Genomic DNA, 15,646 nt, shown 5'->3' with positions numbered 1-15,646 from the left:
AGTAGACTAGCCCGTGATGAAGTTCAATAGTCCAGATAAATAAGCGTGGGGACAGCCTACCTTGTATCGCGCGTGCACAATTGGTGATTGACAGGCAGCAGAGCCCAGCTCGTAACCTGATTGGTTACCTTTTACCGGTCCGGTCTGCAATTTTGTAAACAAACCTGCTGGCTTTGGAGGGACCTAGCCGGACATATAGGGGACCTAGAGAACTCTTTTTTTTTTTTGTATTGGGGTATTTAATGTACTACTTTCAGAATCCCCGGACAGTTCCAGGCATTATGCTTGAAAAAGAGTTGCAGACTGCAGCTTTAAACCTAAAATAACCAACATTATATATGAGTTAAGCCTGGTTTAAGCTAGTCATTTAGTATCTGAAACCTTTGCAGAGATGCTCCCGTCTCTTCCATGTTCATGGCTCAGGTGTGGCACCTAGGGATGGGAACCGAGAACCTGTTCTCTAAGAGAACCAAAGCCATTTGTACTATATTTGTTCCATATATAGCCGGATGAGAATCGATAAGAGAACCGATAAGGAGCAGTATCGATAAGTGATATCGATAATTGAACCGGAATTGCTAAATTCTTAACAATTCCCATCCCTAGGTGTAGCTGGTTTGTGATGTTAAAGGGATAGTTCGCCTCTTTTGAAGCTGTATGACATCCCATATCAGCAACATCATTTATGAACATCTTCTTACCCCCTGCTGCGTCCTGTGAGCCGAGTTCCAGCCTCGTTTTGGTGTTTGATTCTGGTTCGGCCTTCGTTTACCAGCAACTCTCCTGGTTGGTGTTTCGCTTGTTTTTTGGATGGAAGTCCACCTGTTCAGCCTGCCTGTTTGCTGCTGTGTTTCAACTCTTGTTCTCAGTCTTTCGTTCGAATCATTGGTGATCAAACTTCTTGATTATTGAGTTATCCATCCGTCTGATCCCCAAAACATGGGGTTATTACGCCTACCCGAGGAACTTTATCTTTGAATCGTGCATCATGTATCACCAACACACTCATGGAATGGCTCAAAGAAGAAAGGGAAGGTTTCACATCTGAAACATGCATAAAAACCCTTAAAGTGTTCAACTGTTTCAGCATGCTGATGTCAGAGACCACAGAGAGGTGTTCCAGGTGCTGGTACATCATTACAAACAGCAGCTTTTCTTCAGGTTTAGTTTAAAAATCGCACATTTTTCTGTTGATGCCGTTTCAAAGAGGATTAAACGCCTTAAACCAGAAAAACTTCCCGCATCACATCATTGATTGTTGGAAGTCACGAGCTCCAAACCAACGATGAAACATCTTTGTGGGGGTTTTTAAACGGACAGCAGCCGGTCCTACATCATCAGTGCTTCATTCAGAGGTCCGATCGCTCTCTGGGAATAGAGGATTGGAGCGTAGAGCCGCTGAAATACAAGCTAACCCTCATCGGTTTTACTCTCAGACCACAAGCTAATTCTAACATGTCTGAAGCTAACTTTAAATCTTTGTCTATAACCCTTTCTCTTCAGGCCTTCTAAGAGCGACCCTGTTAAATAGAAAACTGCTGTGTGAGGAACGCGGTCCCGCCCAACTACTACTTCCACACGACGACACGTAATAACTCTGCATATGAAATATCTACTGAACACAACCTAAACCGACGACAGCAAAGATACGTGTTACACCAAAAAACTGCCTGTTACATTTACATTCTTATCAGAGGATGGGTGCAAAAATGTAAACAGGTGGCACACAACGACGCAAAGAGGGGGAGGGTTCTATCGAACGGGCCGGCGCGAGCGCCGTAAGTCACTTTGGATGAAGAGTCTCCGCCCCTTTCTCTGTGAATGAGCGCCAGTTCGGGTCGGGTCTCAGAACACGGCACCTCGCTTCGACTCAGAGTACATTCGGTGTGTGCGTGGCGTCCTCCAGACTTGGGCCGAACCGCTGCTGCGTGTGCACGGCTGCCTTTAAACGAAATGGAAGATCTGGTCCTGTGGTTTCTAAAAGCCGGCGAGAAAAACGAGTCAACCGATCCCTCAAACAACTGCGTGTTTCGGGGACTATTTTAAGCGGCGGATTCATCCCTATTTGTCACACAAAGTGAGTATTTGGGTCAGCAGGACGGTCCAAATAAATATCTGTGAAGCAGTGGCGTCAATTTAGCCAAAGCTAAGATATGGCAAGCTCTCTATAGTCACATGATTACAGTATCAATTAATAAATATACATGCCCAGCAAATAATCACCACAAAAGTCTGCTATGTAGCTTATCTGTGTGCAAATGCAGTCTCACTCACACCCCGCTAACATAATAATGGACTCGTCTCCGTCTCCCTGTTAGCATTAGCGGCAGAGGTGCTGAAGTGGACAGCCTTGTTAACAGCCTGAATCGCGCCTTCACTACCTGGTCCTCCTTTCTCCGCCGCTGGGGCAACATTGGACCCCTTTTTTTGGTGACAAATAAATCTAAAGTTTTCTGTTTCCTTTTCATATTTTACATTAATTAGCAAACAAAAAATCCAGGGATTAAAGCAAAAAAAAAATCCTGAGCCTGAACTTTTTAGACTCATGCCAACAACTATATACATGTATGCAGATTATTGTATAGTGTTCACAATGGTTCCCAAACTGGGGGCCATGGCCCCCTTCTGTGGCCGTGACCCCCCTGGTGCTCCCTATATGGTATTGGTAAGCAAGAAGCCTGTAACCAAGCCAGAAAATTTTGATAAAAACACTCTTAAATAGTGAATTTTGAGCATGCTGTAGTAAATGCAGTCTGCCATTTAGGGTACATTAAAAGGACAGTGATTTACTTGAAATTGCTGGCCAGCTGATTTGAAATGGACATTTTACTTTGTGCAATTTTATCTTCCGCTACTTTTTTTACACAGCTCGACCAGGGGTTGTGCTAGCGTGAAAGTGATAGTTCGGAGTAGATTCAACCTGGGGTCATTTGAACCGTGACATCCAGCCAAGTAGCCCACCCGAAGTTTTTTCGATCTTGGCTGAACATCAGCTGAGTTACTGAGTTATCCCGAATAGCTTCGTACAAGCGTTAATGGGACCTGGCAGTATCTCCAAAATTACCACACTAAAATCACATGCCATGACACCAAACTTCTACAGTAGTACAAATATGGTCTGTACTCACAAAACGATGCATTTGGAAGTTTGAAAATAGTCCAGGAGTTTATTATTATCAACACAAGCCTGATAGCTTTTCTGCTGCTAAAGCTACGTCGACGTCACTTCAGGGAGCTGGGAGCTTCAAAGTAAGATGAGGGTTGATCTACTACTGTAGACAACAAAGCAAGGCTGCTCAATTTCTCCATTGACAAAATAAATTCACAACTCTACAACATAAAAATTCATAAAAAACCATGTAGAATATAGCATATACTTTGTTGTCTACAGTAGTAGATCAACCCTCATCTTACTTTGAAGCTCCCAGCTCCCAGAAGTGACGTCGACGCAGCTTTAGCAGCAGAAAAGCTATCAGGCTTGTGTTGATAATAATAAACTCCTGGACTACGGTCCGACACACTCAGGATAGAAGCAGCTCTGCTTAATTTGAGCTGGAAAGGGAGGCGGGACCTCAACACGTCTCCACTTCCCCTCCACGCTGAGGCGACTGTGGGAGGAAGCCTGAAGCCTGAAGCCCGAATCCTGAATCCTGGTCTGGTGTCATCCAGCTCCTCTCTGTGCTTTACAAACCCAGTTAGAGCCTGAATGCAACGCTGGTACCACCCAACACGCTCCTTTACAGTCCGCCAAGTTAGTTTCTCACGTTTGTCCTCGACCGCAAGAAGCAAACTTTGCATTTCAGCTGATTCTATCAAATAAAACTAGGGCTGGGCGAGTTAACTTGTTATTATCGCGTTAACTCGCGCCGATAACGCCAATAAACATTTTAACGCACATTAACGCAGGTTTTATTATTATTTATTTTATTATTGTAAAAGTCTGTTGCTCACAGGCTTTTATTTTGTAAAAGTCTGTTGTTGTCTGCTGTGGAACCAGAAAAAAAAAAAAAAAAAAATCGGCGGATCCACCAAACATGGAGAAGGGTACTTTTACTTTTACTCGGCTGTTTTTATATGCCGCCCACTGATTGGATGCGAGACTCCGGTTCTTTTCACAGATGTTTATTAACGCCACATCAACACCGTAGAACTAAATGTTCAAGTAAACAAAGTAAAAGGAAACATTAGTTGTTGTAATCATTAAAGAAATAGCATTATTAGCAATGTGGCTGGTACCAATAAATAATCAAAGTAACACTGGCCACTTTAGCTGCTTCTCAACCAACGTCATTCCCCAGAGGCAATCTGCACAGTCAGAACTAGGATTCTTTAACTTCCACTTCTCCTCTGCATCACATTCACACAGTTACAGCAAACACCACGAATCATGGAGGAATAAAATAAAGATAAACTAGCAGATAACATCACCGCTACAGGTGCGCTACTTCCTGTTTTACTTGTTTCAACATAAAAGCACGTATTTCAAAATAAATGTAAAAAAAAAAAAAAAAAAAAAAAAAAAAAAAAAAAAACTCCTGCATTTACAGCCGAGTTGAATAGTCTTCTCACCGTAGTAGTTCCAGTCTAAAATATCACTTAAAGGCAAAACACACAACTGATAGCAGCAAGTCATTCAAGGAAACAGACAGTGGAGCGAGGCTTCTACATAAAAACTACAGAAAGATGCTGATGTTAAAAGTGTGTTTGCACAACAAATGTTATGGCACTTTCATTCATATGGCAGCACATTTCAAATAAAACTAAATGCTAAACGCTACTTTTGGATTCATTTTTGGATTTTGCGTACAAATGCGATTAATCAGGGAAATCATGTGATTAATTAGATTAAACATTTGAATCGTTCCCCAGTCCTAGATAAAACATGAGAAAGAAATGTTAAACTGAGTTTTTAATGGGACTAAATGCTCTTTGTGCTGCCTTTTCACACCGATTCACTACTTCTTTGTCTCAACCTTCTCCCGAGGCGTTCGTTTTTTGGACCTGAGGACGCTAACCGAGATCCTTTCAAAGTAAAAGCTCTGGCAGGGTTACCCCATAAAGGTGAGTTCAGCCGTGTGCAACGGGACAGTAACTGTTTGAAAGCACAGACGGAGCTGCGGACACAGCAGATCCAAAGGTTCTGGGCAGCCGGGCCGGAGTGTGAAGGTTGGACCTTTGATAAATGAAAGACTCATTAAGCTTGTGCGGCAATATTTCTTATTGCTTTCTGCTCCTAAACCCGGTTAACAGTGACTGTGAGGAACTATTGTTCAGGCTAACCTGCTCCTGCTTCTTATCTCTTATCAAAATGTCTGAATGTGTAAACACATGAGTAACACCAACCGTTGATGGAAGCAAAGCTCAGACAGCTCAGTCCTCTCCTGCTCAGGCTGAGCAGAGCGTATTGCTTTGAATCGTCTTCATGAGTTGATGTTTGGATCCCTGATGTGACCGAGCGTGCAGCGCCGCCGCCGCCTCCTCCTCTCTGCGGTTTCTCTACAGTTCTAGGCCTCATAGCCGGCGGACCGGCGGCGCTGGTGGTTCCAGATATCGTCTCTGTGCTCGGGGCGACAGAACAGCCTGGACGACTGCGCCAGGCGCTCCCGGCGCTCCCTCTCGCGGTCGCCGCCCGCTCTGGAGAACAGAGGACGGCCGCCGAACTGGGAGGACGTCTGCGTTCTGCTGTCAGGGAGGCCGGACGAGAACAGCTGGCCTCCCGCCGACCTGGAAACGTCAGGAGAAGGTGGTCAGTGCGTTTATAATCCCGGGGAGGTGACCGGTGGCCACCAGGTCAGTGCGTTTATGATCCCGGGGAGGCGACCGGTGGCCACCGCACAGGCGACCCGGAACACCGCCGCCATCTACAGGAGAGACCAGAGCCGCTAGAAGTCTGTCAGACTGTGAATGTGTTCCAAACCGCAGATGGAATCGACAGAAAATGTTGCGTGCTGATTACGGAGATCGACATATTAAAAAGTTATATTAATTTAATCTAATTTTGCGATCTTTTATTTTTTAATTTGCCATCCCTACTAAGGCCGTTAATATACTTACTTTTAATTAAGTATGTGCACGTTTATCGTGTATATCCTGCATTTGTTTGAGCACGTACTCAGAAAATCATGCTACACGTTCACAAGCTGCAATATGAAAGTGACCTGTAAGGGGCAGTGTAGAGACAAATTTAACCGGATGGAGTGTAAAAATTCTGGGAAGTTGTGCTCGAAACTGCATACTTCCATACTACATACTGCATACTACACACTGCATACTACATACTGCACACTGATCGATCAGACAGTATGCAGAGCTTTTACCCACAATGCATTTCGCTCCTGCCCGAGCCGAAATCAGCCGGCCTGAAGCTGATTTCGCTTAAGCTCTAAACTCTGTAAACTTTAGCAACATTTGAAACATTTTCAGGAGAGAAAGTAGTCGTTTAGATCCCCAACGTGTTGAAAACCTGACAAAATACCAGCTATTTACAATTTTGTTCCCACAAATTCGGCGCTACTAAAGCTAGCCGCAGTGAGCAACGCACTTCCGGTTATTTTCACAAAATAAAATACCCGTTGCCTTTTATCATAGGGAAAGCCATTACGATACAATTGGTGCTTTTGTTTTGAAAACAGGAAGTGAACCTACCCTCGTTGTAGCTAGCTTGAAACTGCCGTTTTGACAGGAAATGACGATCGGCGACGTCACGTTACGTTGCATCTTGGGTAGTTTGAGTATGAGTAGTAACCTCATGATGCATACCCAACATTTCGGAGAATCTAGTATGCATCCGGGAACTTCTCGCTTACTCAAACTCGCATACTAACTCAAAAAGTTAGTAGGAGTAGTAGGAGAAGTTTGCGGTTTCGAACACAGACTGTGTTTCTACTTTAAACTCTAACATCAGAACTCCTGAACTCACCAACAGAGCAGAGTTAAAACAAAGAAAATCTGAATCTGAGGTGCAGACAGACAGTCGGTTATCAGTCAGACATTCCGAGTCATGACTGCTGCAGGAAGTGTGTCGGACAGTCATGTGACGGCAGCTAAAGGAAACGTGTTTCAGATGTTTGGAGGAAGAGCGATGACCATTCAGGAAGGATCCTGAGAAGCACGACACCTGGGGGGGCCACAGAGCGCCTGGGGGCCGGAAGGAGCAGCTTTCAGGTTGCTGCTCCAGCTTTGCTCCAACCCTCTGCTGTGGGCACAGATCTGTGTAGAGACCCAAAGAAGGAGGTCGTGGATACGAGCGGCCTTCAGAGGGGGGAGGGGCTCAGCCTGAGAGATAGGGGGAGGAGCTCCACCATCCAGGGGGGAGGAGCTCCACCATCCGGGAGGAGGAGCTCAGAGTTGAGCCGCTGCTCCTCCACATAGAAAGGAGTCAGCTGAGGTGGTTCATCTGGTTAGGATGCCTCCTGGGAGGAGGCCCCGGGTCAGAACCAGAACTCACTGGAGGGATTATACATCCCATCTGACCTGGGAACACCTCGGGATCCCCCAGGAGGAGCTGGAGGGGGGCTGGGTTTCCCCTCCTGGACCTAATGCCTCCAGGATCCGATCTTGGACAAGTGGACGATAACAGACGGATGCTTGCAGCTGAGCGTGATTCACAGCTGAAATACTGAAAACTGGCACATAGAGCAGAGCAGTGATGTCACCAGCAGGTAACATCTCTGAGGAGCTGCCAGAGGAGCACCGACTCATCAGTCGAGTTGTAAATTAGCAGTTGTTGCTATACTCTGTATGCATCACATCAGCTACAAGCTTTGATTTGTAACTATGTCTGATTGTATTGTCCCTGTCAAATAAAGGAAATAAAATAAATAAAATAAAAAAGATCATCTGATAATAAAACTGTTATTCAATGTGGTGTTAAACATTATTGAGTCCAACCCCTGAAGATCCAGCTCCTCTGAACAGAAAAACATCTGCTGCTCACAGAGTACTGTAATCCCTCTGTGGGGACAAGTGGAAAAAGTGTTGCATCAATTAAACATGGCGACAACCTGAGGGACGATCCCAGAGTCCTCCTGAAAGATGGAGCAGCCGCTCCGATTCAGACAAACAGGAGGTTCCTCTGAGGCTTCATTACAGTAAACGACCTCATTTAGGGTGAAAATCTGCTCAGTTCTAAACGTTTATTTTCTGCTAAAGACCAAGATGTTACTCACCTGCTTTTTGTCATTCTTTGATGGCCGTTATGGGTTTGCTGCTGGTGCTGATGAGGACAGACGAAGGAAAAGGTTTACATCGAGGAAACAGGAATGTACATTATTTACAGCACTTAATGCACAAAACAACCAGAAAGAGAAAGAAAATAACCATAAAAAGGCCAAAATCTGGAAAAAATAATGATGACAACAGGACAAATACATGCAAAATAAGCACAAAGAGTACAAAAAGGACACATTTATAATTAAAAAGAAATTTTTCTGAAATTACAGAAAACCACGTTAGAGATGCTAAATAACCACCAAAAGGCCAAAATCTGCAAAATAATGATGAAAACAGGATAAAGACATGCAAAATATGTCTTCCTGTGCTCAAAACAAAAGCACCAATTGTATCGTAATGGCTTTCCCTATGATAAAAGGCAACGGGTATTTTATTTTGTGAAAATAACCGGAAGTGCGTTGCTCACTGCGGCTAGCTTTAGTAGCACCAAATTCGTGGGAACAAGATAAATAGCCGGTGTTTTGTCAGGTTTTCAACACGTTGGGGATCTAAACGACTACTTTCTCGCCTGAAAATGTTTCAAATGTTGCTAAAGTTTACAGAGTTTAGAGCTTAAGGGAAATCAGCTTCAGGCCGGCTGATTTCGGCTCGGGCAGGAGCAAAATGCATTGTGGGTAAACGCTCTGCATACGGTCTGATCGATCAGTGTGCAGTATGTAGTATGCAGTGTGTAGTATGCAGTATGTAGTATGGAAGTATGCAGTTTCGAGCACAACTTCCCAGAATTTTTACACTCCATCCGGTTAAATTTGTCTCTACACTGCCCCCTACAGGTCACTTTCATATTGCAGCTTGTGAACGTGTAGCATGATTTTCTGAGTACGTGCTCAAACAAATGCAGGATATAAACGATAAACGTGCACATACTTAATTAAAAGTAAGTTTACAGAGTTTAGAGCTTAAGCGAAATCAGCTTCAGGCCGGCTGATTTCGGCTCGGGCATGAGCGAAATGCATTGTGGGTAAACGCTCTGCATGCTGTCTGATCGATGAGTATGTAGTATGGAAATATGCAGTGTGTAGTGTGCAGTATGCAGTATGTAGTATGTAGCATGTAGTATGCGGTTTCGAACACAGCCTCGGAGCTTTCCAACGATACCGGTCATGACGAACTTCAGTAAATAGACGAAGCTCGGTATGGCGTGTTGGAATGCTAACTTTTTGGTAAATTCGGGCGAAACGCGCTGCCGCGAGTAAACAAAGAGTAATAAAATAAACATTCTAATTTATGTTTTCAACGTTTTCTTTATACCAGGTTGAAAGAACACATATTGAAGGAGTGGAGGAGGTTGTTTTTGCCTGCCGTGTCTCGCCTGAAGCTAACCCGGCCGCGGCGCCTGCGTGCCGCTCTACCTTGTAGTGGCTGCACTGCGGCGGGCTGCTGTTGACCTGGTAATACTCCACCAGCCTCTCAGCCAGAGCGATGCGCCTCAGCAGGTTCTCGATGAAGTGCTGGATCCGAACCTTGCCGCTGGTCTCCTGCCGCGCCGCCGCCTCCAGAAACTTCTGGATGGTGATCACCTCCCTGAGTGGGAAAAACACGCCTGAAGTCAGAGCTCCAGCCAGCAGGGCGGAGGCAGCTGCAGGTGTTCTCACCTCTCGCGCCGCTCCAGCTCGTTTTCCGAGGCGTTTATCTGCTCCCTCAGCGTGGCGATCACCATGACGGCCACGTCCACCTGCCGGCTCAGCGACCGCTCCCTGTCGGCGACTTCCTGCCTCTCCTGGGCGAGATGCTGCGAGTGGGCGCGCTCACACAGCAGCTCCGTGTCGGTCTGGGCCAGCTCCGTGCTCACCTGGGCCAGCCGCCGCTGCATGGTGCTGTCTGCCGCCCGCAGGATGCCGGCCAGCCGCCGCCGCACAGCGGCTGAGGCCGCCGCCGTCTCCACGCCGGAGTAGGAACCCTGTTCTGGGGAGAGTAAAGGAGGCGTTACCGCAGACATAACCGCAGCCGTACGGCGTCACACAAACTTCGGCACGGGTAAACTTAAAGGGATAGCTCGCCTCTTTTGACATGAAATGACATCTTTTGGCCTGCTGACAGCCACGCCTGTTACGGTGTTTGCTGCTCGGAAGCAGGGGACTGCTCGGTCTGCACAGCAGGCAGTGATACGAAGGGAGAGAAAATAGGGCCAAGCGATTGTGAGGTCTGACTTTTACCTGGAGAACCATTTTGTGATGCAAATGTATTACTCTGTTGAACGCATATTGTTTTAAGAAGCAAAACGCTTTATTTTTTAAACCCCAGCCAACTAGCCGGACTACCTTCATCAACACCAAAACGAGGCCGTAACTCGGCTCACAGGACGCAGCAGGTAAGAAAATGTTCATAAATTATGTTGCTAGTATGGGATGTCATACAGCTTCATGTCAAAAGAGGCGAACTGTCCCTTTAAACGCACCAACGAGGTCCAGAACCGGGTCCAGAATTGGGTCCTGGTCCGGTGGGGGGCCGGGGGGGGCCGCAGGAAGGAACGGGAGGTGCTGGTGCTGGTGGGCTTGGAGGTGGCGGCCTGTGTCTGACTTTTTGGTGGACATTTTACCTTCCTCCTCATGTCTTTCATCATCCTCCTCCTCCTCTTCTTCATCTTCTGTCTCTTCTTCTTCCTCCTCCTCCTCTTCCTCCGCCTGCGTCCCCACGCCGACGCTCTGGGTGCGCCTCCTCACAGAGCCGTAAGCGTGGAGGTCCCCGCCGGCCCTGCTGTCGCTGAGGGAGCGCACATGAGGCGGCCTCGCCGCGCTCTGCTGCCCCCTCCGGGTCGGGAGACTCGTGTCGCGCCAGGGGATGGACGCCATCAGCTGGTCGGGCAGCTGGCCGGTGATGCTGAAGCCGCCGGGGGTTACATCTGGCGAGCGGTATGAGTGGCGGTACTCCAGGTGGGCGCGGAGCGAGGCCAGGCTGCGGAAACGCTCCCACTCGCCGCAGCGGGGGCAGCGGAAGGGGAGGTCGCAGGAGGCGCCGCAGGCCTGGCCATTACGCTCCAGAAGGAAAGAACCAGAACCTCTGGAACACAACTTCTGCTGCATCACTCAGCACCTGAAATTACAGAGAGACGCGATGAGGCCGGAAACTGAGTCCAAAACATTTAAGGAAACTGGACAAAATAAATGGACCTAAACATGAGTAATAAAACTGTTCTTTTTGCAGAAAAGTTCAAGATTAAAACACTGATGTTCAGTTAGTTAAGATTCAAATGATCCCACAGGACAAAAGTGAGGAAAGTTAATGCTTTTATACTGAAAAAAAAAAAGGGTCAATTATGACTAAAAGTCGTTGTTATGCAACAAAATGAAGGAAGTGAGTCAAATCTATTAGATGGAACAGATAAAGTAAATAAATTTAAAGTCATGAAATCAAAAGATGGAGAAGAAGTCCTGATCCAGATCTCATTTCTTTACATTTTCCTTCGAAGCAGCCAGACTTTCCTGTAATATTTTACAGTGGTCTCGATCGATGGCTTTTCTTTGGATATTTTCTGCCTTTTTCAGTTCAGATTAATGTGTTTTTTTCTTTGTTAAGCCACTTAACTCTGAGCTATGAACCATTCAGGCAGGAAAAAGGCTCCTAACTCAAGGGATGAACCAGTGTTGTGTCCACACGGAACAGACAACTTAGCAAAGAAGCCATTTTAAACTGGATCTTTAGGCACTTTGTTCCCAGCAGCCTGTCACAGAGACACATCATTTGTTCCCATTTCTTTAGCTGCATGTGTGAAAAACAGCTTCATAGTTTCAACTTTTTTGTACATTTACGTTAAAACTGCTTTCAGTTAACAAAAGAGTCAAATTAATATAAGAAATTCAGTTTAAAAAAAATCCTAATCCAAAAATAATGAATGTTATCACGTCTAAAAGAAGAAAAGTAGGAAAACAAACAGACAATAATAAGAATTACATGTTATTCAACATCAAGAAAAAGTAAATAAGATTCAATTTAAAGCTTAAAAAAGGAATATAACATATAATCTAAGAAACAATGAGAGGGGGCGATAGATTAAAACAATTAAACCAGCGAGAGAGCTACTGGATCTTCAAATTAAAAGCTACTTTATATCCGGGTTTAAATGATGATTTAGAATATTGTCATTTTCTGTAAGCACAAATGTTTATTTTTAAATGTATATCACATGCATGTATTTTTTATGTTCTTTGATGTTATCTAATACTTTGTTATATTTGTAGAGACTGCAGAATGAGGCCCCCTGCTGACCACCATTGATATCTTTTTTTTTTTTTTTTTTTTTGTGGATTACCTTTGTTAACAAGTGATTTGCCATTGGCTAATTGGTCCCATTCACACACCTGAGAATACTAATGGAATGGATGTCTTTTAATGCAGTTTTACCACACAAGAAACTGTTCACTTCCTGACGAAGGCTTCATGCCGAAACGCGTCAAGAAGATGAGTGCCTTGGAATTCTACTACTTTTTGAAATAACATATAATCTAATGACTAATTATTGAACAATTCATATAAATGAAATGATTAAACTGTTTTATGCCACCAGAAATGAATAATCTAGAAGCTCTTTGTGGGTTTTAGACTGGAATTAAGATTTGTTCCCATTTCTTTAGCTGCATGTGTGAAAAACAGCAAAGATAACACAGTCTGACAGACAGAAAACAGGATTTCTGCAGCAACAAGGTGATTCCCAAAGAGCTGTTAGCTGAAAACTTGGCATATCTCAGCATGGTGTGCAGTGTGTCCTTAAAACATTTGAGGAAACTGGACAAGTGGAGGACAAAAGAAGAAGTGTCAGGCCTAAAGAACTATCTCCAGCAGATGAACAGGATCTGAAAGTGATGTCCTTAAGAAAGAGGAAAAAATCCAGCAAAGACCTGACACAGGAGCTGAGAGATGCATCTGGACCTTCAGCTGATCCATCTGCTGTTGGCCCAAGCCTCATCAGAAATGGGCTCCATGGAAGGGTGGCTGTCAAGAAGGCGTTCTTAAGGAAGGGAAACAGGGAGAAAAGGCTGAGCTGTGCCAAAGGACACAAGAAGTGGACTGAAAATCAGTGGCAGCAGGTCTGATGGAGGGATGAATCCTCCCCAGAGCCCGGAGCTCAACATTACTGAAGCAGTGTGGGATCATGTTGGCAGAGAACGCAACAAAAGGCAGCCCACATCCAAAGAAGAGCTTTGGGATGTCCTTCAAGAAGCCTGGAGAACTGTTCCTGAAGACTCCTTAAAGAAAGGACAGAAAGCTCGTCTGAGAGGGTTCAGGCTGTGTTGGAGGAGAAAGGAGCTCAGAGCAGATATTCACCTTAAAGCTGCTCAGAACTGAACTAACTCTGGTTCTGCCTCAGATTCTGGGTTTATGTTCATGTTGGAATATGTTTCAGTGAATCTCTGCAGCTGTTACCATGGAAACATCTGCAGATATTCACTTTAAAGCTGCTCAGAACTGAACGAACTCTGGTTCTGCCATGTTGGAACATGTTTCAGTGAATCTCTGCAGCTTTTTCCTGCTTTTAATGGAAATAAATGAAGAAATGAAGCTGATCGGGACATTTAAAATGTTCTGTAAATAACAGGTTTGTACCCCACCCATAAAACAGCTTGTAAAGGTCCGTCCAGCTTTATACATGTGTGTAAATTGTGCTATATTGCAGGGGAAATATAGGAGATAAGCAAAGATTACACACAGAAGCAATATTTACATGCAATTAAACTCTGTTTTGGTGTATTTGGATTATATTCTGGACATCAGCACAACAAATGAATGGTGGGAAACAGCTAAAGAAATAAGGAATAAATAGATTTATACACATATTTAATTATGAACCGTCTTTGATTCTATATTTCTTCAATTTTACATTCCATAAAAAGTTGGTTGAAATACCGTAAATAGATAAAATAATCAGGTAATAGTCCCACTCACTACAGGTTAATGGCGCCATTTAAGCGCGTTTTACCGTAGAATTGATGTAGTTGTATAAAACAACGTGTTTCCGGCTAGCAACGAAAAGGTGACATTTCAACACGATTAAAAGCCAAAAGAACAGACTGGCAGGCAGCAGGTGACCAGAACAGCTTCAACCTGGGAGGACAAACGGAGCCAAGCGAACATTTCCCCGTTTCATCCCCCCCGGAGCCTCCTGATCTCCCCCTCAGGCTGCGTTTAATTCAGCGTTTAAACAGCCGCGTAACAGGTCAAACCCCCTCACAGCACGTTAGCCGTTAGCGCTACCTGCTCTACCGGACAGCCGTTAGCTGCTAGCAAACACACGAACGGCGCGAGTCCCTCCGGAGGAGGAACAGCGGCTCCAACGAGTTGTTCTCACCGAGTGAAGCTCACTTTAACCCGGCCTCCAGAACGACCGTTACAGCGCGAGGATGTCAGGTCGGGGACTCGCAGCAGCCAGCATGATGTCATTCATTCACGAGACACGGAGGACCAATGGCAAGCTAGCAATGCGTCAATGATCCACATACGGGAAGCCCCTTCAAAGTTAAAGTAAAACCGGAAGTTAATTAACGTTCTTGTTCTTTCTCTACGATAAAAAAACGATTAAAAAAATGTTTAAATATTTTTTTTTATACATTTTATCCAATTTAAATAAAAAAAACAAGTTGACACATTTTCTGAGGTTCCAGACAGACTTTGGTCAAATTATACGAGTTTAAATTTACTTTTTTTTTCATGACACAGGACCAGCTGATGTGTAAAATGTGACATTTTATCCCATTTAAATAATAATAAAAAAACAAGTTGACACATTTTCTGAGGTTCCAGACAGACTTTGGTCAAATTATACGATTTTAAATTTACTTTTTTTTTTTCATGACACAGGACCAGCTGATGAGTTAAATGTGACATTTTATCCCCTTTAAATAATAATAAAAAACAAGTTGACACATTTTTTGAGGTTCCAGACAGACTTTGGTCAAATTATACGATTTTAAATTTACTTTTTTTTTTTCATGACACAGGACCAGCTGATGAGTTAAATGTGACATTTTATCCCCTTTAAATAATAATAAAAAACAAGTTGACACATTTTTTGAGGTTCCAGACAGACTTTGGTCAAATTATACGATTTTAAATTTACTTTTTTTTTCATGACACAGGACCAGCTGATGAGTTAAATGTGACATTTTATCCCCTTTAAATAATAATAAAAAACAAGTTGACACATTTTTTGAGGTTCCAGACAGACTTTGGTCAAATTATACGATTTTAAATTTACTTTTTTTTTCATGACACAGGACCAGCTGATGCCTTAAATGTGACATTTTATCCCCTTTAAATAAAAAAATTAAAAAGTTGAGAAATTTTCTGAGGTTCCAAACAGACTTTGGTCAAATTATACGATGACTTTATCATATTTTTCTACATCTTTAGCAACTTTTCTATCATCTTTCCTAAACACATGACTTTGACTGTCAAGACAAAAAGGCAAAAAGCTGAGAAA

General features: G+C 44.1%; 1 protein-coding gene across 3 annotated transcripts; it reads right to left on the bottom strand.

Moving 5' to 3' along the window:
- Positions 1–4,024: 4,024 nt before the first annotated feature.
- znf365 (zinc finger protein 365) lies at positions 4,025–14,621 on the bottom strand. Of its 3 annotated transcripts, none has more exons than XM_075485570.1 (6): positions 14,516–14,621; positions 10,631–11,265; positions 9,828–10,137; positions 9,585–9,756; positions 8,169–8,215; positions 4,025–5,724 (listed from the first exon to the last, which is right to left on the bottom strand). In XM_075485570.1, exons 2-6 carry the CDS (start codon positions 11,253–11,255, stop codon positions 5,505–5,507), a joined length of 1,374 nt encoding a protein of 457 aa, XP_075341685.1. In that variant the 5' UTR covers positions 11,256–11,265; positions 14,516–14,621; the 3' UTR covers positions 4,025–5,504. The 3 variants fall into 3 exon arrangements, with proteins under 3 accessions (XP_075341685.1, XP_075341694.1, XP_075341704.1); XM_075485579.1 differs by having other exon boundaries at positions 10,772–11,265; XM_075485589.1 differs by lacking the exon at positions 8,169–8,215 and having other exon boundaries at positions 5,592–5,724.
- Positions 14,622–15,646: the final 1,025 nt, after the last annotated feature.

The sequence above is a fragment of the Odontesthes bonariensis genome, chromosome 2, assembly GCF_027942865.1.
Source record: "Odontesthes bonariensis isolate fOdoBon6 chromosome 2, fOdoBon6.hap1, whole genome shotgun sequence".
NCBI classification, from domain to species: domain Eukaryota; kingdom Metazoa; phylum Chordata; class Actinopteri; order Atheriniformes; family Atherinopsidae; genus Odontesthes; species Odontesthes bonariensis.
Note: the sequence above shows the minus strand (reverse complement) of the source record. Positions and strands in the feature narration are given on the sequence as shown.